The sequence below is a fragment of the Eulemur rufifrons genome, chromosome 14, assembly GCF_041146395.1.
Source record: "Eulemur rufifrons isolate Redbay chromosome 14, OSU_ERuf_1, whole genome shotgun sequence".
In the NCBI taxonomy this organism is placed as follows: Eukaryota; Metazoa; Chordata; class Mammalia; order Primates; family Lemuridae; genus Eulemur; species Eulemur rufifrons.
In genome coordinates this window covers 10,948,516-10,971,184 of record NC_090996.1, presented here as the reverse complement: position 1 = coordinate 10,971,184, position 22,669 = coordinate 10,948,516, and the positions used below count along the sequence as shown (strand labels likewise).

General features: G+C 39.9%; 1 protein-coding gene across 2 annotated transcripts in view; it reads right to left on the bottom strand.

The window, feature by feature from the left end:
* Window positions 1–22,669, bottom strand: part of LOC138394477 (cytochrome P450 3A4-like) — a 72,210-nt gene that overhangs the window by 42,284 nt on the left and 7,257 nt on the right. Inside the window, exons 4-13 of one of the 2 annotated variants that reach the window (XM_069486481.1) lie at window positions 21,729–21,828; window positions 20,007–20,120; window positions 19,656–19,744; window positions 18,191–18,339; window positions 14,740–14,867; window positions 13,645–13,711; window positions 11,357–11,517; window positions 9,694–9,920; window positions 7,125–7,287; window positions 4,759–4,838 (exon numbers count right to left, since the gene is read on the bottom strand). In XM_069486481.1, coding sequence (XP_069342582.1) covers window positions 4,759–4,838; window positions 7,125–7,287; window positions 9,694–9,920; window positions 11,357–11,517; window positions 13,645–13,711; window positions 14,740–14,867; window positions 18,191–18,339; window positions 19,656–19,744; window positions 20,007–20,120; window positions 21,729–21,828 — 1,278 coding nt within the window. Of the gene's footprint in view, window positions 1–3,284; window positions 4,839–7,124; window positions 7,288–9,693; window positions 9,921–11,356; window positions 11,518–13,644; window positions 13,712–14,739; window positions 14,868–18,190; window positions 18,340–19,655; window positions 19,745–20,006; window positions 20,121–21,728; window positions 21,829–22,669 lie in introns of those variants that run through there. The other variant, XM_069486484.1, reaches the window with a different exon arrangement.

Sequence of the window (22,669 nt, the reverse complement as noted above, 5' to 3'; positions counted from 1 at the left end):
TACTGAGTCTTGAATGACAAGAAAGATCTATGAGAGTGTGCAGCAGAGGATTAGTGCAGCAGGCCTGGGCTATCCTAACTCTGCACATTCCAAAGAAATAACTGGCCTCTGACCACCTAGGAAGATAAGCTTTAAGTTTTTGGAACATCCTACCTGATAAGAGTATCTTTGTATATCTGGGAGCCATGGGCCATGCCAGATAGTTTTTGGTAACAGTATGATTTAGGGTGGATGTCTCGGGCTGTGCTATTTTCAGTATGACCTCTATAGGGTCTGGAGTCTGAATAAAGTCACCCATACGTGTGCTCCATGACTACATGACTGACCCCCAACCCCCAACAGAAACCCTGAATGTGAAGGTTCAGATGAGCTTCTCTCATTGACAACACATGTACGTATTGTCACACATAATTGCTGGGGGAATTAAGGGCTCTCTGTGCTACATTGTGTGAGAAAAACTAGAAGCTTGTGCCCTATGTGCCTTTTATCTTTGCTAATTTTAACCTGTATCCTTTTGCTGTAATATTCCATAACCATGAATATAACAACTTTACTGAGTTCTGTGAGTCCTTCTAGAGAAGCATTAAAACTGGGGGTTGGGGACTCCTGATACAGAGAGAAACTGGAGGAAGAACATTTTAGGCTAAGAGAATAGCTGGTGCAAAATTTGCGAGGTGGAAATGCAAATGAGATTTAGACCAAAAACTACCAAGGTCACACATGTGAAGGAAGTATTGACCCAGGGGTTAGGTCTGGGAAGCTCCACACAAGGGTTTTATCTGAAGCAGCCTGAAATGGCAGAAATAAGAGAGGCTTAGAAGCCACACAGGAATGATCTCAAATCCTCATTTGACCCTTATTTGCTGCGTGACACTGAGGAATCTGTTAAACCTCTCTGAACCTCAATATCCCCATGGCAAAAAGGATTTGATGGCTTGTGTGAAAAGTAACTGACAGAATGAATGTAAGACTCCTGGACATGATAGGGCTTTTAGTTTGATTCACCCCCAAAAGCAGACCCTGAGACAAAAATTTGGATGTAAATAGTTTCTTTGGAAGGTGATCCCAGGAAGCAGTTTTGAGAGGATGGAGATGTGACTCAAGGAAGTCAGGAAAGCAAATACAATGTATGTTAATGAGCATGTTAGTGCTACAGGCAGCTGGAGCACTAATCCCCTCATATTGGGGACCCTGTGGTTGACTATGTGGAAGATGCCTCGGAATTGGCTTGAAGGGGCCAATTCATCTGTTTTTCAACTAATTTTCAGTCTTTATCTGTGAAGGATTGTTCTTTTGGACATTCACCACGTGGCTCTTTCTGCCTGTCCCTCAGTGAGCCAGGTACATGCCAGTGGGCAGACAGTGGCCAAAACATGGAAGCCATCTGCAGGGATGTGTGTAGGGTACCACAAACTTCTGCTACAATAGATGCATAACTGAATGTTAGTTTTCCATTACTTGACCCATTTTGCTTAGAGCATATACCCCAATGCTCTCAGGACAATGAACTTACAGATAAGGATTATAAATTGTGATAGGAGTAAGACTGTTTTTATTTCTTTGCCACAAAGCACCACGCCTGGCAAGAGAGCTTAGGAATATGTGCTTCTCCAACTGGATGGCAGTGAGGGTCTTTCTAAGAACAGCCTTTCTATTCTGTTCTGTCAGCTGTAATGCTGCCTTCATTGCCTGTTCCAGAGCTTTCTGCAAGGCACCCTCCAGAGCCTTCAGGTCTCTCTGTGGAGTCCAGCACACTCCTGAGGGCAAAGTCTCTGCAGGGAGACGACGTGCAGGATTATTGGGTTGGAACAGAGAGACGTATCTGGAGGTATGACCAAAGGAGATGGAGAGAGCAGGCAGCAGCTTGAGTGGGCTCTCCAAGGTCAGCTGGGGATCTAATCTGACCTTCTGCTTCAGTTCTTTTGAAGCAGGGGTCACCATCAGAGGTGGACAATGGATGTCAGAAGAAGGCGATAACCAAGTGTACAAGGCCCAGGCCCTATTAGCTTCTCCGAGAACAGCTTTGTAAACAGAGACTAAGCATTCATTTAAAGAATGCAGTCAAGGGTCACAGAAGGTCTCTGAGCCACGGTGTGTCCTAAGGAAGGGTTCACTGGAGTAGGCAGACCGCGAAGACCAGGCATGAGGTTAGGTGGAAATGAAGGGACAACTGGAACAGTATTGTTGGAATGAAGTCATCACAGGAGTTCAGACCGCAGAGTCCCACACCAAATCTGTCATTCACTCTCTTGACCATGGGCAAGACCCTTTTACTCTTAGCTTCCCCATCTGACTGTTGAATTACATGTTCTTAGCATGCAGGATTCTATGAGCTAAGTTGAAAACTTCCACGGTTGCAGACTTTGAAGACAGAGATAAAATGCAGACATGATGGCTGAGATCAGCAGCCAGCTATTAATAGACTATGTTGCAATTCAAAAACCCCCACCAATGAGGGCACATATCTGATCTTTTTCTACAGCACCACCTTGCTGGCATAATCCTCTTGAATATTAAACAATGCCCTCTGCTGAGTACATGAACCTTAGGAAGTTCAGATTATGACCAGGCAGGCTACTTTAGGCAGGTTGAGAATATGAAATCAGCTCATCCCAGGGACACAGTGGTAAGGTCAACTTTAGTGCCTGCCACTAAATGTCAAGATTTCTTTGACAGCTTCAATTCTCTCAGAATATGTACATTGAATTAGAACCTAAAAGGCAGATAGTTGCATGCCCAGGAATTATATTTGCCAAAGAAAAGTCCTGTGGAAGATGGCTGAAACATAATAGGTCTATATCCATTAAATTATCTGTGGGACTTTAATCAATGAAATCTAATGCTGGTAAACTTACTTTAGCAAAGAGAACAGCCATAATTTTTCAAATATTTTTAGAAAGTTGGCAGGAGCTGTGTAGAATTCTGTTGTTATGGCACTCTGAGGGGCTGGAACAGGTGGAATCTTTTTTTTTTTTTTTTGTTAGACAGTGACTGGAAATCATGAAAATATAGAATTCTTAGGTAATATTAAGTACATGCATGAATCTAAAAACCTGTATTATTGCAATTTTTGCTTTTAGGTCCACTTTCTATTCTTTTCTAGGATGTAAAAGACAAAGCATAAAAATAATAAGCCGATGTTAATGGGTGCATAATATATAAAAATGTAATTTATGACATCAATAACATAACGGGGAGGTGCAGAGCTGTGAAAGAGTAGAGGTTTTTAATGCAATTGCAGTTAAGTTGTAATTAATTTAAAACAGATTATTACAAATTTAGGATGTTTTATGTAACCCCCAGGTAACCACAGAGAACATTTCTACAGAATATACACAATAGAAAATGAGAAGAGAATCAAAACTTACTACTATGAAATAGCAACCAGACACAAAAGAAGATAGTAGGGATGGAAATTAGGGACAAAGAAAGCTATTCAGAAGACAAATAGAATCACAATAATATGTCCTTTTCTACACTTTAAAAGTATATCAATTAACCCCCCAATCAAAAGGCACAGATTGCCAGAATGAATAAAACAAACATTTGGTATCTGCAGGGGCAACTCCCACCTGTCTGTAATCACCCTCCAGAGCTGAGGCCTTTCCTGGGTAAAGCCCAAGCAGAAGCACTGGCTGAGCCATCCCAGTCAGCAGACCCTTCTGTCCAGGCTGCCCTGACCTGCTCCATCCCCAGCATCAGCATAGAACCAAGGTAGCTAGAATTGGTGATGAGAGGAAGGGAACTACCTGAGGGCCTCCAAGTTCATCCTCCTAGGGCTCTCCAGCTACCCAGAGAGGAGGTAGGAGCAGAAAGGAAAAGTAAGAACACAGTGCACTATCTGATACCAGCTGAGACTGATGAATGCTTTTAGCTGTGCTGCCAAACCAATTGACCAACTGACAATTTCTTATTCAGTGTTTATTGTGCTTAGACATTTGGAAGTTGAAGATGGACTACAAGAGATATAAGAAACCATGCTTCCTGCCTTCCAGAAACATCAGGGGAGATGGGATTAAGATATTAAATCACAACTAATAGTATAATAATAAGTTCCTCCTGTGAGTGTTACAAAAATTTGTGCTTCAAAAGGTAAAATTAAACTATGACTATACATTCTAAGCAATAGGAAAAGTCACAATGGCTTAACTCTGACCTATGTTAATAATCAAATTGGAGTTTTGAAATAGGCCCATGGAACCAGTGATTATGATGACAAAAAATTCTTAGCTGCTGGTTCTCCATCACTCAGTCCTTAATGTGCATGAAGGCATCAGATAATAATTTTGTAAAGAAATGTTTATTGGTTTTCTCAGTGTAATACTTATTATAGAATATTACAAATAAAAAAGGTGGTACAAATGCCATGATTATAGCACCACAATAATGTTTACTTTCATCAAACAATTCTTGATAAAATTGTTAAGAAATATTTATTTTCTTATGAGAGCGGAGAGGGAGTCAATGGTACTAACTGGGGGTGGGTGGAGATTGTCCTATGAAGACCAGAGAATTGGAATTCACATATATAGCTTTGGTTTAGTCACCTCCTTTATATCACACAATATACACTCTTCCAAAGACACTGAGAGAGCACAATGAATGTACAGACTTCCTAGTAATTCATCAAGTGTCCTAGGTTAAGCTCTTCTTCATTTCTGCATTTCATTTACAATGTAAATTGGGGTCTCTGGTGTTCTTAGATGTTTCTAGAAGAACAAAGCAGAAGTCCTTAGGGAAATTCAGGCTCAACTTTCGGTCCCATCTCTTGACTCAACCTTTAGAACAATAGGTTTTTCTGGTTGAAGCAATCCCTTTCGGCTTAATTTCATGGGGATCTGCAACAGTTAAACAAACATATTGAGAAGCAATAAATGAAGCACATGAAGAAAAGATAGAAGAAAAGCAGAAAAGATACATTAAGGACAATAATGCTTTGCAAATTTATAAAAGCTACTTTTAACATCATATATCTTGTATTCTATATACTTATTCTATAAGCTGTGTGAAGACTGGATACTGAAAGCATTCTTCCAGCCATCATTTAATACAATATTTATTGAGCACCTATTTTGTGCCAGGTCTGAGACAAACTCCAGTTAGCCTGAATTTTTTTTAATCAAATTTTATGTAAAATGAATGAGTCCTAAAAATTTATTTCAAATTCTTAGGCATTACAGCAAAATATTTTTGAACAGCCATATAAAGGTCATTTTGTATATGTTTAATTTTGCAAAGTTATCCTGAGTAGTTATTATGCACTTTAATCACATGGGCAGTCTTTGAATTCTAATCAATCCAGTAACTCCTCTCAAGTGAAACCATGCAGTATAATGATGGGAAGTTGCCTTTAGAAAGTATTATGCTTTTGTTTTCTAATATCTGCTCCAGTTTTTTCAAATGTAATGCATAAGGGGAACTCCTCACGTTCTACAGCATTTTGATTAATACTTTGGGCACAATTCTCACTGAATCACTCCTTCCATGATGGGGGAGCCACCAACAGAGTAACCTTCTGATCTTAGTTAACTGCAGGGCAAACACATTGTCATGGGGATTGAGAAATGCCAGCCTGTAGATGGCTGGGAGCTTGCCTTGGAGTATCTTCCCCGGCCCAGGCATGACAGCAGCCAGCTTTCTCTCGGACCTGAGCCTTCTATCTGTAGACACTTACCGGACAGCTACACAGCTGCCCTAAACCCACAAATAAGAAGGAACTATTTCCATCCTCATCCTCTCCCATGCTAAAAGCCTACATTAGGGGAGGAGTTGCATATGGAATGCATGAGTCTAGAAATAAGACTTTTAGTGCCTTGGTTCATATGAATTAATGACAATTGTTCTTGAAGGTCTTCACATGAAATACCCAAGTATTTCTCTAACTGCAACACCTAATTATTTTTAATTTCAAATGGAATAAACATATTTTCTTTGCAGAAAGACAGATGGACACACAGACACAAATGTCATTTGTTAAATTTTAAAATTAAAAAGCTTAAAGTTTGTATCCATGACATCCAAGTAAACTGCAAATCACTCCTTAAACATTTACTGAACATTCACAGTGGATGATGTCTTCATCAAGACACCATTCTGATTTTATGAAAGCAATAAAATGAGGTGATACAGTTAAGGGAGTGGCAAAGGTATTCTGAGATACTGAGAAAATATAGAGAACAGAACTGGATGATTAATGACAAAGGTATAAAATTAGGTGGTGATAAGATCCTGTAGTAACCAAAAACAGAGCAGAGAGTGGATCCTGGATTAGGTACGGAAGATTCTTTGGAGGGATTTGGAGTTTGAACTAACAATTGAAAGATGAGTATAGAAAAAGGAGGAGAGTGGAAAGAATATTTATGAAGTTATTAATTGGTTGAAAAAGAGCCAACCTGATATGGAGCAGGGCACCTAAACGGTGAATTCAAACATTCAGAATGGCCTTAGTCTGTGGGACCCTTCATATCTGGCAGAAGTGTCTTAAATCAGTGATTTTCCAACTTGGCTTCGAATGAGAACCAATGGGGGATCTTTTAAAGCCATTCTGGGTCAATTATTTTAGAATTTCTGAGATGACCCAAGGCAGATTTATTTTTTAAAGCTCCCTGGTGATTCCAGTGTGGTGCCAGTGGTTGAGAAACACTGTCACGAGAGAGCTTCTGTAAGTAAGTTCGTGTGGAGGAAAGCAGCCCTCGAAAGTCAGGATGAGATATTTATTGCACTGTGTGATTGTGCAAAACACTTCCTTATCTTTCCCATTTATAGGACACTGAATTTAACTCTTGCTCAAGTTCAAATAGATTTGACATAATTATTATTATTTTTTTGAAATTTTGTCTTTCCTCTGCTATTTGGCTATGTTATAGAGACTGGACATACACATGTCATACTAATCTGCATTGACTTTAGATGATCAATAAAGAAAGATAGTTTGGTCATTATAAAGCCATGTTTTGAACTGCAGAACTGAAGCACCCTTAAAGATCATTGATGGCTCCAAATATATTATTTGCCCCATAAAATAAATTACTAAAAAGATGAACAAGCATATTCTTTTTTTAATATAGACTCCACAGTAAACAAAATTACCAATAAAACATTATTTATACAGAAAGTTTACTGACCTGTGTTTCTTTACAAGGTTGGAAGGAGAAGTTCTGCAGTATTTTGACGAGAGCAAGTTTCATGTTCATGAGAGCAAACCTCATGCCAATGCAGTTTCGGGGTCCGGCTCCAAAGGGCAGGTATAAGTAAGGATCTATGTTGTCCTTGTTCTTCTTGCTGAACCTGGCTCCACAGTAGTAGATAAAAAAGTTAATGAGAGAGAAACCACAAAGGCTATCTGTTAAGAGTTCTGACTTAGACCTCTTGTCCCCACCAGCAGTGGTAAACAATACTCTGATGAGTTAGTCATGGCAATCTTGCTATGGTTATTTTGCTATGAAAATTGTAAGCTATAGATCCTTTCCATTCTCCTTATCCTGTAGGAGCTGTCCGTTTTGTTGAGATGAGATGAGTACCGTTTTAAAAACTTACGTCTAACTACTAAAATTATATTCCTTATAATTATATTATATTAAATTATATTATATATTATATAACTAAAATTATATGTTTGTGATGTGCTCACACTCTAAAAGGCACAAAAGTAATAAGAATGATTAATGGAAAAGTAGTTTCCTGCCTCAAATCATACTTACATTGGTCCTATGTACATTGGGGAAAGAACAGGAGAAAATATCTACCACTGCTTAATCTGGGCTTCTTCATTTTCCTTCTCCTCGCCTCTCTGCTTTCTTTTCTTCCTAAATCTCCCGCTGCCTTCTCCTCTTCCCTGTCTTCTCCTTCTTCTTTTTCTTCTCCTTCTCCTTCTCCTTCTCTTTCTTCTTCTTCTCCTTTTCTTCATAGTCCTCCTCCTCCCTCTCTTCCCCCTCAGGCTCCTTCTCCTCCTCCTTCCCCTCCCCCTCCTCCTCCTTCTTGTCTTCCTCCTCCTTACCGCTCAATCTCCACCCCCTCTCTTTCTGCCATATAGAATAATTTAAGTCAGGTAATTTACATGGGGATTTGATGCTACTCTCCCATAAATCACAGCTTTCCTTGTCTATCTGTTCCTCTAGGCTATAAATTCTTTGAAAGTTAGACCTGTATTTTGTTCAAATTGATTCCTCCCTATATTATATGAAGAAAAGGTGTTGTTGTGGGTAAAGTGATAATGACATTGTGGCGTTGTGTTTTAAAAGAAGTCCTTATATTTTGGAGAGCATTCTGAAATATTTAAAGGTGATTTCTTGAAAATAGCAGGAGTTTGGAAGATGGTTGTGGTGCTGTGTGGATGGGGCAGCTGACACACAGTGATCATTTTTATGGCAGGTGATAGGTACATGCAGATGGATTAAAAGTAGTCTATAGACTTATTTCTATAGAATATACATGCATATATGTGAAACATCCTCCTTAATAGATTTTTTTTTTTTTTTTAAAAGTTTGGATGTCTCACATCCTGGCCCAGTTCCTGACACTCAGTAAGCACTTACTCTCTGTTTGGTGACAGAATGAATCAAAGGGGAGTACAGTGAGTGGTCTATGATTTTCTGTTTTTGCAGCTAGAGGAGGTTGAATTGTTCAGGTTCAAAGAAACACAGAATTCTGCTGCTCCAGAAAACAGAGGACGTGGTCAATTCTGATAACTCTTCCAATACATATGTGCAGACTCCATGGTAGCCCAAGGGACACCACGGCCAGCAAGAAAAGCTCCCTGCCATCATCAGGCTTGTAGTGATCGGTCAATAAAAGTCTAGCTCTCAGGCCTCCTGACTCACCAGCCAGTGCCCTAAAAACTGTATTCTTAACTTTGCTTACCAATAGAATAATGAAAAGACATCAGCTATTTACAGAGTTCCCATGCAGAGTCTTGGCACTGTATTCCCAGAGCAGCCTGCTGCAATGTCTGAGAGGTCTAGAGAGCTGGTGACTATGCCTTGGAAGAGTCACTGACCACTGAGAGTACAAGGGAACTGGCCCAGGACTGCAGCCTCAGACAGGACCAGGAAGACCTGTGCTCTCCTCTGTCCTCAATGGAGTGGCTTACACCCACAGAGGTGAGGACTTCTTAGGTCCTCACCCTGCTCCTTTACAATTACCCTTGAGGAAACAGCAACCAATGTTGAACACAAAGGAATGTGGAAACATTTGTTAAGGCTGGTGGTCATGTCAGAGAGATATAGGCAACAGCACGGAAGAGCTGAAAGGAATAAAAAGCCTATATTAAAATAAAACAGGGGTGAAATGAATTATGGCAAATCCATACCAAAAATATATAGTTAAAAAGGATAGTGGATAGTTTATAGTTTACTCTTAAATGAACTAAGAAGCAGTTCAAACCTAAATAAAACATGATAACACTCTAGTTTTGAAAAAGTTACATATGCATAGAAAAATATGAATCGGCATACATCACATAATTACTGAGGCTTATCCTCTGGTGTTTTGACTGTGTGTGGCTATAGTTTTCCTTTTATTAGTCTATGGTTTATAAACTTTCACAATTAATACTTTTTAATAGAAGATTTGTACAAATAAGACTTACAAGAACATCATTGTACAGCACATGATTATTATGTACACTAAGAGATGTGAAAATATGCTTGAACCAGCCTGGTTCAGGGTGGGCTCCCTTTCCCAGGGGCCTTGTACCTTTCAGGGCGGAACTCCTCAGGCTCTGGCCAGTACTTTGGGTCTCGGTGAAGGGCATAAGTTGGTATGAACACCACTACCCCTTTGGGAATGAACACTCCCTTGATTTCAACATCTTTCTTACAGACCCTCTCAATTCTTGCAGCAATGGGGAATAATCTGAGAGTTTCATTCACCACCATGTCAAGATACTCCATCTGTACCAGGGCATCATAGGTGGCAGGTGTCTGGGAAGAAAAAAAGCCCATATTTTAATAAATTGAGACTTGGAATTAACTGTCAATGCAGTGTATTGAATATTATTGAAGTGTTGGGGGATCAAAAGAAAGATATTGGCAAAGGACCTTCACATCCATAGGGCATTTTAATAACTATCAAGAGCATGATCTGCTCAATGTCCCATTAGACATGTGGAGATGTTACAGATATGGGAGACCTGCGGGGATATCCCCTACGCAGGGACTGAAATCCTGAGCATCACCACATAGTGCCTTTTGTTCTCTCGTGAACAAATGTGAATAAAGGAGGAGGAACATACATTTCACTACAAGGTGTCAAAGTCAATGTCATCTTGCAAAAATGAGGCCACATGTGTACCCATGAAAGGGAAAGAGCATGTAAAGAGCAAATCCCCCTGTTCCATATAAGGCTTTTTAGTTGGAAATCCTGCTTGGTGACCCTTTTGATTATATATATAAAATGTCGGTAGAAACACTATAACAAGCTCTATAAATAACTTGAGGATAAACTAGTCTATCTCTAACCCAAACAGCACAAAAGAAGGTTAAGATTGGAAGCTCCCAGTGTACACAATTTTAATTCTAGTAAAAGTTATAAAGGGGATAGAAATCCCACATTCAGCCCCATCCCCTCTTGCTCAAACAGTCTACTACTTGCTACTTAAGGGCTTGACTATCAGCTCTAAAAAAGATCCCTTTGTGTTCATCTCACTGCCAGACCAGCCTTGCCAGCCCCAGAGGCCAGGTCTCTTCACACCACAAAGGATCCCAGTTGGGCAGAGATCTGAAGAGAGTGTGGGTGATATATCCCTAGCACTTCATCTTGTATTTGGAGGCAATAGTGTAGAGGTTAAGAGATTCCACAGGAGCCAGAAACCCTGGTTCCTACTTGGCTTCTTCACCACTAGCTCCATGACTGCAGCATGAGACAGGTGTTGGGCAGACTGAGTCCACCTGCCCAGTGCACCTAAGGCCAGGCATGGTCAGACAAGAGACAGACAAAAGCCTGCTAAACTATCTCTCCAGACATGTGTGAGCAATAAGTGAGTATTTTTAGATGCCACTAAGGTATGCTTGATTTTTTTCCTTATTGTTGTAACTGATCATAGATGCCATGGATGCATGAGGACCAGCACTGTTTTACAAATGTCTTGTATTTCTGGGAGCAGCGTCCATTAACTGTATTTCTCCCTTCCTTTTCCTCTTTAGAGCCTTCCTAAATAGTGTCTGTGAAAAAAATCAAGGCTAACACATTTGGAAAAACACCTTCTAGGAAGTGGTGAGCAGGCATCCTTTTTTTGTTTTTTTAATATTATTATTTTATTTTTAATTTTTTTATTTCAGCATATTATGGGGGTACAAAAGTTTAGGTTTCTTGCTAAGGCTTCACCTCCTCCCTCCCTCTCCAGGTGTCATTCGCTCACCTTATTGGGCAAAGCCACATCAATCTCCTTCTGCAGTTTCTGCTGGACGTCAGGGTGAGTGGCCAGTGCATACATAATGAAGGAAAGAACACTGCTAGTGGTCTCGTAGCCAGCAAAAATGAAGATAATTGACTGGGCTATGATCTCCATATCAGACAGAACTGAAAGGAGAGAAAGGATATGTTAGGTAAAGCAGGTCAATATAGCAGATCACAGTTTACAGGAAGAAAAATCCAAGTGAGCTCCCAAATCCCTAGGGAAAAGAGTGGAAAAGTAACTCAGAGTGACTCTGGGAGTGGTTTTCCTTCTGATGTCATATTATAGAGCCTGAACAAGGCAACATTGTATTAACCCAGTTTATCTCGAGCTGTATATGATTGTGGCCCATCCACTCCTCATTATGCTGTCCTCACCACCAACACATCTGGGCTATTTCCAGAGAGCATTTCTGGCTAACATACTCAGTGTTATGGGTTGTCCCTTGGATGTTCATAGAAGTACTTCAGCTATAAGTGAAACATACGGTAGCCTTGTGTGCCAGGAAAATTTTAAGGTATATTAGTTACAATGCACGTTGAAAATTTTTGAGAATTTGCAATACTGAGGCTTCAGGGAAAATTGAAGGATCTTTTCTCTACACATGGTTAAGTGAACTTAAGGGAACAATATTGGGCTACAGATAAACTCTTGCTACTCCAAGTGTGGTCCGTGGACCAGCAGCATCAACAGGATCTGGTAGCTTATTATAAATGCAGAATCTAAAGCCCCACCTAGACCTGCAGAATCTGTACCTGAAAATTAAGGAGACGTAGTGATTTGTGTGCCTGAGAAACATGGATTTTACCATTGAGAGGCATCGGGTACTAGAAGGTCTAGGGTACAGTTTTTCAAAACGGACTATCTCAGGATGTACAGAAACTACAGAATTAGACAAAAAGCTCAAAGGGTGGTGATTGACCCTAGTCTGATGAATGGCACTGAAATAGCATAAGCCTTTATGATTTCAGGTTGGGCTCCTTTTTGATTTTTTTTCTCTAGAGAGAAGCAGAGCAGAGTCAGGGTTTGGACTGTTTCACCGGGACTGGATAAGGACCTTTATATACCCAAACTACTGAAATACACATGGTGCCCACCCCACCCATGTAATTCATTACTAAAAACAATATAAAACGAATGTGAGAAGTGTCTATACAGTTGTGATTTTTCCAGTGATAGTTCTGTGATCCTTCAGTGGGTAAATATAACTATCAAATTTTTATGCCAGTAGCATCAACCCCATGAAACCGACTTGAACTTGTGCTATAATTGCAAAGTTTAGAGCTCTCCTCTTCAGTGAGATAACCACTAGACACATGTACCTGTTTAAACTTAAATTTTAGTTAATTAAAATTAAATATATGTTAAAATTCTTCTTGAATGGCTGTAGCCACATGTTCAGTGCCCAATAGCCCCACGTGTCCAGTGGTTACTGTACTGAACAGGGAAATGATAGACTATTTCCTTCTTCACAGAAAGTTGGATTGGGATAGAAGGATTGATGATAGATAGGTAGATAATGGATAGACAGATGATAGAATAGATGTACACATAGACACATGTACAGTACTGTGCTGGAGCAAGTCCATCCTTGCTCTAGAGAACCAATTGTTAAATATTCAGGACTTTTGTGAGATGGTTGTTAAACTTTTGAAGCTTGAAACTGACCATGATCTTTATTTTGCCACCATCATAGTTATTATAATTTGAGTCAGAATGATCCATCGATGGTGAAACTAGTTGGTGAAAGGTTAGGAGGAATAGGATATTCATGTAGTCTAAAATGTTTCCCCGTAGGTTACTTACTCATTATAAAGAGAAAAATAAATGTTTACAGTAGATTGAGGTTGTGAGCACACTTTCACCAAGTAGTCCTAGTTAAAAATCACCCTGACTGGGCCAGTGTGCCTCCTGATTTGATGTTAGATATAAATTTCTTGGCAGAGGTTCTGACTCAGTGGATCTGCAGGAGGCTGAGAACCTTCATTTGTTCTGATGTAGGTGATCCACAGACCCCTGGAGGACTTCCAGGCATGACAGCCTTGTTCAGGGCTGCCCTTCTTGCTTTGAAAATGGCTATTCCTGTGTGCTTCTAGAAGGTACATCAAACTACCATTTGAATATTTCAATCTGTATCAGTCTGCAGTGTGGCAGAAATTCTCCTCTTCCTGGTAAGCTTCCTGCACATTTTCAGAAGAAGCCTCTCCCTCTGGGATTGTGCAAAAGGAATCCCTAGAAGTCCCGTTGCTTACCTTTATGGGACTCAGTTTCTTTCGAATTCTGGGAGTCAATCATCAGCTGAAGGAAATCTACTCGGTGCTGGAAGGAGAAAGAGAAATTTCAGTGACAGAAAGTGATTCATGAGGTCAGAAGCAAATAAGGAGTACAGTCCTCAGCCTCTCTTCTGAAAATATGGGCCCCTGAAGTCCAGAGTCCGACAGGTGTTGCCTGAATCATCAGTGAACAAAAACATCTGTCTAAGACCCTGGAGGGGAGGGTGTTTCCCTGGGAGAATTCCAGCTGTCATTTTTGGTCTGTGTCCTTCCTGTTCCTTTGCTTCTCTGGCTTTTGAACACCGTTCCTGGCCTAAGAGTTGCCTGCTCCTTTCCGTATCACACCTGCTTGCTCAGGACTGAAGTTCTTTTTGTTCCGAGGCCTTCATTCTGAACCAGTGGTCACATAGATTAATCCTCTGACAATTTCAGAGCTTCTTCGCAGTTTTTTTGTGGTAGCATTTTCAAGTGCTCCACCCTCCCAGAACTCAGTACAATCTTCAGTGACATCTAGGTACCCAGGTCCACCTCTGTGACCTGTAGGCAGCCTTGGCCTGGTCTGCAGGCCTCATGAGGCCAAAGCTGAGTCAGCCAGCTTGCAGCCCCAAGCTCAGAGAAGACCCGGGCCCACATATGTCCATTGAGCATGCTCATATTTAACATACGCTATACTAAGCAGGTAGCCAGAGTGCTTTCCTCGGAGAATGTCAGAAATAACTTGAAATGATTCCTTACTAGTCTGTGATGTTGGGAAATTAAAATAGCAGAAAAATCATTGTTAAAGAGTAATCATTTTCCTTTGACAATTTATTGAAGGGATTAGGTATTTTCTCACCAACATTTATGCTATGTAATATTAATTACTGTGCCTGATGCTAATTTTAGATAAAGTCTGTCTCATTCTTATATCTGTCTCCCATCCTCCACCTTCTTCATTCCTATAATATGAATTCCTTTCTTCTTTACTTTTCTGTCTTCCTCTAAAAAATACATATAAATGCCCAGATTATAAGAATGCAATTTCCCAAATTGTCAAAACGTGAACCTCTTCATGTAACCACCACCAGATTTTACCTTTTGTTTATCTTGGAGGCGACTTTCTTTCATCCTTTTTACAGAATTTTTAAAAAAGTTTGTAACATCTTTTGCAAACATAGAGATATTTAATGCTTCAAAAATTGGGGTAAGGAATGGAAAGATTGCTATAGGAGATAAAAAAAGAAAACCATCATGAAAACACAAAATTTACCTGGAGCAATTATAATTTTTTCTGCAAGCGTGAGAAGCAATAGACTTCAGGGTTCTCAAGCAGGAGCCTTTCCCTCTATGACCTTTGCTCATCTTCCAGACCAATGACTGGGCAAAGGCACATCCACACTTAGGGGCCACCACTGTAGCTGTGAGATCAATGACCTCTTCTGCATTTTTACTGAGAGGATTAAATTAAAAGAATTAAATTCCCTGACCTCTTAGCCTCTTCACCGTGATACCAAAACCAGGAAAGGACTTAACAAAAAAAGAAAACTACAGACCAATATCACTTATGAATACTGCTGCAAAATCCTCAATAAAATCCTAGCAGATCGAATTTAGCTGCTCATCAAAAAAGTAGTCCATCATGACCAAGTGGGCTTCATCCCAGAGATACTGGGATGGTTCCACATATGCATATCTATAAATGTATTTCACCACATAAACAGAAGTAAAAGTGAAGACAATATGATCTTCCAAATAGACGCAGAAAAAGCATTCTACAAAATTCAGCACCCTTTATGATAAGAACACTTAACAAAATAGGCATAGATGGGATTTACCTCAAAATGCTAAAAGTCATATATGGCAAACCCATAGCCAACATTATATTGAATGGGGAAACAAAGAAAGCATTCCTGCTTAGAACTGGAACCAGACACAGTGTGCTCTATCACCACTTGAATAGAAGTGCTGGAAAGCTTAGCCAGACAAGAGAAGGAAATAAAGGGCATCAACATGGGAGAAGAGGTCAAACTACTGATTTTTGCTGATGATAAAATCTTATATCTAGAAATCCCCAGGCCGGGCGCGGTGGCTCACGCCTGTAATCCTAGCACTCTGGGAGGCCGAGGTGGGTGGATCATTTGAGCTCAGGAGTTCGAGACCAGCCTGAGCAAGAGCAAGACCCCACCTCTACTAAAAATAGAAAGAAATTATATGGACAGCTAAAAATATATATAGAAAAAAAAAAATTAGCCGGGCATGGTGGCGCATGCCTGTAGTCCCAGCTACTCGGGAGGCTGAGACAGGAGGATCGCTTGAGCTCAGGAGTTTGAGGTTACTGTGAGCTAGGCTGATGCCACGGCACTCACTCTAGCCTGGGCAACAGAGTGAGACTCTGTCTCAAAAAAAAAAAAAAAAAAAAAAAAAAGAAATCCCCAAAGATTCTGCCAAGAGTCTACTGGAATTGATTAATAAGTTGAAGAAAGTCTCAGGTTAGTATATCAATGTAAGAAAATCAATAGCATTCATGTATGCTAACAACAGTCAAACTGAGAACCAAATCAAGGATTCAATACCTCTCACAGTACTAACAAAGAAAATAAAATACGTAGGAATATATTTAACTAAGGAGGTGAAAGACCTCTACAGGGAGAACTATGTAACACTGAGAAAGGAAATAGCAGAGGACGTAAAGAGATGGAAAACCATACCATGCTCATGGATCAGCAGAATCAACATTGTTAAAATGTTTACACTACCCCAAGTGATCTACAGATTCCATGTAATCACTTTTAAGACTACCAATATCATTTTTCAGAGATCTAGAAAAAATAATTCTACACTTCACATGGAACCAGAGAAGACCCCATACAATTAAATCAACCTTAAGCAAAAAGAACAAATTGGGAGGCATCAATTTACCAGGCTATAGTCACCAAAACAGCATGGTACTGGCACAAGAACAGATACAAAGATCAATTGGAACAGGACTGAGAACCCAGGCATAAAACCATCCTCATTATAGCCATCTGATGTGTGACAAAGCAGAGAAAACACACATTGGGGAAAAGAATACCCATTCTATAAATGGTGCTGGGAAAATTGGATAGCCACTTGTAGAATCCTGAAACAGGATCCACACCTTTCACCACTCACAAAAATCAAGTCATGATGGATAACAGACTTAAACCTAAGGCATGAAACTATATGAATTCTACAAGAAAACACTGGGAAAACTTTATAGACATGGGCCTAGGGAAACGATTTATGAAGAGGACCTCAAAAGCAATCACAGCATCAACAAAAAGAAATAAATGGTAACTGATGAAATCAAAAATTTCTGCACAGCCACAGAAGGTATCACTAGAGCAAATTGACAGCCTACAGAATGGGAGAAAATATTTGCATGGTATACATCTGATAAAGGGCTGATAATGAGAATCTAAATAGAAATCAGGAAAATGAGCAAGAAAAAAATCAACCACCCACATTAAAAAGTGGACAAAGGCATAAACAGAAACTTTTCAAAACAAGATAGAGTAATGGCCAAGAAACATATGAAAAATGCTCAATATCTCTAATAATCAGGGAAATGTAAATCAAAACCACAATGAGGTGTTACTTAACTCAAGTGAGAATGGCTTTTATCAAAAAGTCCAAAAACAACTAATGTTGGCGTGGATGTGGAGAGATAGGAACACTCATACATTCCTGGAGGGCCTGAAAACTAATACAGCCTCTGCAGAAAGTAATGTAGATATACCCCAAAGAACTAAATTGGAACTATTATTTGATCCAGGAATTCCACTACTGGACATCTATCCTAAGGAAACAAAGACATTATATAAAAATGACATCTACACTCAAATGTGTGTAGCAGCACCATTCACAATTGCAAAGATGTGGAAACAACTCACGTGCCTATCAATATATGAGTGGATTAATAAAATGTGGTATATGTATACCATGGAGTACTACTCAGCCGCAAAAAACTATGGTGAACTAATACCTCTTGTATTATCCTGGATGGAGCTGGAGCCCATTCTCTGAAGTGAAGTGTCACAAGAATGGAAAAGCAAGCACCACATATATTCACCATCAAATTGGTACTAATTGATAAACACTAATGTGCACATATTGAGTAATAATCACTGGGTGTCAGACAGGTGGGAGGGGGAGAAGGAGATGGGTATATTCACACCTAGTGGGTAAGGTATGCACTGTCTGGGTGTTGAGCATATGTGTAGCTCTGACTTGGGTGCTGCCAAGGCAATATATGTAACCTAAACGTTTATACCCCCATCATATTCTGAAATAAAAAATAAAAATAAAAAATAATGTTAAGAAAATTAAAAAAAATTTACATGTTCCTGAGTTGATGAAAATATTCTAAAGTTGACAATGGTAATGGTTTTACATATGTTTGAATGTACTATCAACCCATTGAAATGTCCATTTTAAGTGTGTAAATTATATGGTATTTGAATTATATCTCAATAAAGTAGTTATTTTAAAAAAGAGAGAGAAAAAGAAATAATAGTCCACATACTTATTGACAGAAGGAGTGGATCTAAGAAATCAGTTTTTAAGAGCTTCTTGGTCTTTTCCACAAAGGGATCCTGTGGGTTGTTGAGGGAATCGATATTCACTCCAAATGATGTGCCCGTGATCACATCCATGCTGTAGGCCCCAAAGATGCTGAGTAGAGAAAGACATGGAAAATTAAAATTAGCACTGTTTCACCATTCTTCTAGTACACATGCAGCAAGATGTGTGTGTAAATCCATGAGAACTGTCAGGAGATGTCAAGAACCATGGCCTTTCAGAACTACCTGCTGGATCATCTCCCATCCCACTCACTCACGATGTGATTATCAAGTGCCAGTGATGCAGCTGGCCCTGTGCTGGGGGTGGTGGGGACATTAAGTCAAGTTAGACCCACCCCTGAGCTCTAGGAGCTCAATCACAAGGGACAGAGACCCAGAGTCAGAGAAACTACAGGACAGTGTAATGAGTATGGATGACAACAGGGGTGTAAGCACCATGCTTCTTCAGGACAAGAGTGGAAAAAGTAACTCCTCCTAGGTACTCAAGAAAGGAGACATTGCCTCAGCAGAGAGTCTATGCCAAGAACTGATTGATCTTTAGCGCATTATAGAACAGCAAGACCATGTTCTGTGTTGCCATGAACATCTCTCCTCTCACTCTTCTGCTAAGGCTCCTGAAAGGCCCACTTCCCCCAACTCCTATGATCTGGGATTGGCCTGTGGGCAAGAGCATTTCTCTAAAAGGTAAGAACTGAGAATGTTCCTAGGTAAAAACATATTAGATAACAAAATAATAGATCCTACCAAAATTGATTGAGGGAGGTCCCATTCTTGAGTGACCACATGTCCCCAGTCTACCCTGGACAGGCTCAGTGTACACCTGTCTTTCCTGGATAATTCAGAAATATGTCAATTTAGACATTAAATGACAGGATTGCTCTAACCATAGCCTTTACAGGGCCCTCTCTCTTTTGAGATTGAAGGAAAGAGAAGTGGTCAGAAGTTTTAATATTTAGTATTTCATGGTATCCTCAGTGAAAATATGAAGAAATTGAAGTTCTCCCAAGTTTTCCATTGTTAAACTTCTGCCCTGACCCTGCCAGCCAACAGGAACCAAGCCACTTGACCTCCCACCATTCCATACTCTCTGTGCCCAAAACTTTGGTACAATCATGTTTGTTCTTTCTAAGCTATGTGTTTTGTCTTCCAGAATATTCAAAGAACAATTCATCAGATTAATTGCTCATGACTCCTATGCACAGTAGAGAAGACCCTTCCCCATTTCCAGCTGCCCTGTCTTCTCATGCAATCTGCCCCTCTCCCCCAGTGGCGAATTGGAGTTGTAACACCACCCCCCTGCATCTGTCTGGTCACTGGAATAACTTAACAGTGGGAACATCAGCTCCGTGGCAGGCAGATAGAGGGTTTCATGACAGCTCAGAACCCTGAGACTGTGCTCCTACTTACTCTTTCAAGGTGACGGTCTTGCCTTTCTCTGCTTCCTGCCTCAGGTTTCTCACCAACACATCTGCATACTGGCTCACGATGGGGAACATCTAAGCACAAAACACAACACCACACATAGTTAAATGTGCAGACTCAAGTCTCAGAAGGACATAGCTTTCCCTAGCATGGAGTAGTAAGTGATATTTTATAATGAATTTTGTGATGTCTCTTATGGACGGCAAGATAAAAGGCGATTTTTAGGAAGCTCAACCTTAGTGGACTACCTCCTGGAAAGGGCCCATAATGTTACTTTCTCTCTGTTCCCAGATTCATACTTTTGGTTTCTAAGTAGAAGTCGTTGTATTTTCTTACCTCCTTCAGTTTTCCGCTGGTGAAGGTTGGAGACAGCAATGCTCGTATTCTCTTCCATTCTTCATCTTGAGATATAGAGATGGAGCTTTTCATAAATCCCACTGGACCAAAAACCTGCAGTTCAAATGAAAAACATTTTGTCCTTCATAAGTTTTGTAGATCTCCACAGATGTAAAAATGTGTGAAACAAACATCACTTTTTTAACAAATATTAAATGACTGTCACCCAGGAGGCAGGCCCTATCCTAGGTGCCCAGTGTATTATAGGTTTATCCCAAATGCCTACCCACCTCTGACCCTGTGTGTGTGTGTGTGTGTGTGTGTGTGTGTGGTCACCCAGCCACCTGGTGTGGTTTGAGCCTCTAAGTCTGAGTCTCCTTTTAAATGCAAATGAGCCCCTAGTGGGGAACATTTTCTTACAGAGTAATAGAGGAGAACAAGATCTGTACCTCCTCCAGGGCTGTGCAGAGAAAAAAGGGACTGGTGATAGTTTATCAGGTGGCCTTGGCAGACTATGGTTTGCTTGAGACTACTTCTGTCTTTACTTACAGCATAGTATGAACAAGTTGAAAAAGGAATAGCTTTAGGTAGTAATTTTTTTTAAATAGTAGTTGATACATAAAAGATTATGAATGTATTTTGAAGTAATAATCTAATTACTTCAAAGTCCTTTTCTCTTAATTTTTTTTTTTCCCCCGCAGGGATAGAGGGAAAATAAAGAGAGAACTCTATTTCCTAATTTGGGAATCACTAGAAGTCCTCTGGAAAAAAAATAAAGTAGTAGGTATGAATCCTCATGCTGTTCAGACTTACTGTACAGCTACGCCAGTGAAGACAGTGTGGTACTGGATGAGGGAGAGACACAGTGATCAAGGGAACAGAATGTAGGATGAGAAAGAGACACACAGAAAGAGGCCCAACTGATTTTTGACAAATGTGCAAAACAATTCAATGGAGGGAGGATAGCCATTCCAAAATGGTGTTGGAAAAATTGGACAGCCATAGGCCACAAGAAGTGGACCTTGACCTAAACTTCATGCTTTATATACAAATTTTACAGAAAATGGATCATGGACATAACTGTAAAGCATCCAACTATTTAACCTTTAGAAAAAGCAACAACAATAAAGGAGGGCTGAGGAAGAGTTTTCTGATTTGATACCAAAAGCACTATATATAAAAAGAAAAAATAATTAACTGGCCTACTCAAAGCTAAAGAAAGTTTGGTCTGATTACAGGCCCTGTTAAGAGAAAAAGAGAAGCTACACAGCATGACTGTAGAAGAAAGGCAGGAGGGAGCCTCATGGTGACGGAGGAGTTCTGTGTCTTCATTGTGTTGGTAGCACTAGTGTCTGTGATTAGTATTACTGGTACCGGTACTGTGAATGTGCTGGTATCACATTGACAAATCTATGAATGTGATAAATTTTCACAGAGCCACACACACACATCCACAAAAATGAGGACACATAACACTGAGGAAATCTGAAAAAGCTCTGTGGATAGTATCAATGTCAATTTCCTATAACTATAGTGATAGGAATATACTAGATAAATCTAGTATACTTTGCAAAATGTTGCCATTGGGGGAAACAGGATGAAGGGGACATAGAAACTCCCTGTAAATTTTTTTGAAAACTTCCTGTGAATCTATCAGTAATTCACAATAAAAGTTTAATAAATAAAAAAATAAAGATATAAAGTTAAGACATGGATGCCTACCCGCCGATTTGTGAAGACAGAATAGCATTCTTTCACTAGCACTGTTTTGATCATGTCAGGATCCGTGATAGCCAACAGAGACCATCGACCATCATACACCCTGTGTCAGGAAAACAGAGCTGATTAAACTCTACAAGCCTAATTGTGCAGCTGGATCCACACCCAGGAATCCAGACTTTCATCCTGACATTACGTAATCCATACCCCAGTTGTACAATACACAGCAACATTAGGTCATAGATCAAGTTGGGTAGGACGCACAGCAAGATTCTGACCATAGAAGCCACTGGAGTCTTCATAGAATGAAGGGAAATGTGGCTCAAGTGGGGAAGACACATTTAAATACAAAGTAGCTCTTCTACAGATCATGGTTAGACATAACAGGAAATCTTTGTTATGAGGTAGCAAAGAAGAGGTGAAACGTTCTACAACTTGCTTGTAGTGTACACAGGATTTCACCTCTTCTGTGTCTCTCACCAAGCCCCCAGCAGCTTTAAAAAGGGAACAGCTGCTGCAGTTGCATGAGGCCACCCTCAAAATCATAAAGTCCATTAATGCACTGGGAACACAGTGGTTTAATATATTCTGTATCTCTTCTTCAAAGTCAATAGAATGCAGTAGACATAGAAAAACTTGTATATACGTCTCTTGAAAAGTCTTCACTTAAAATTTAAAAACCAACACAAAAGAAAGCTCACACTTGCAGAGAAATGAGAGAAAAAAAAAAAAAGCAGATTATAAATGATTTCCCAATCTGTTCATCTCTATCTCCCAGCTCATCTTTGAAAAGCATATATTACACCCAAAAATTTAATTTAAGAATGTGGCTTTCTTTATAAATGAGTCACAGTGGGAAGGAGTTAATGCCATGCATTTATGAGCACATATTAGAACATCTGAAATGATGCATTGCATGCAATTGAAGGTAACGTAAGGTAGGA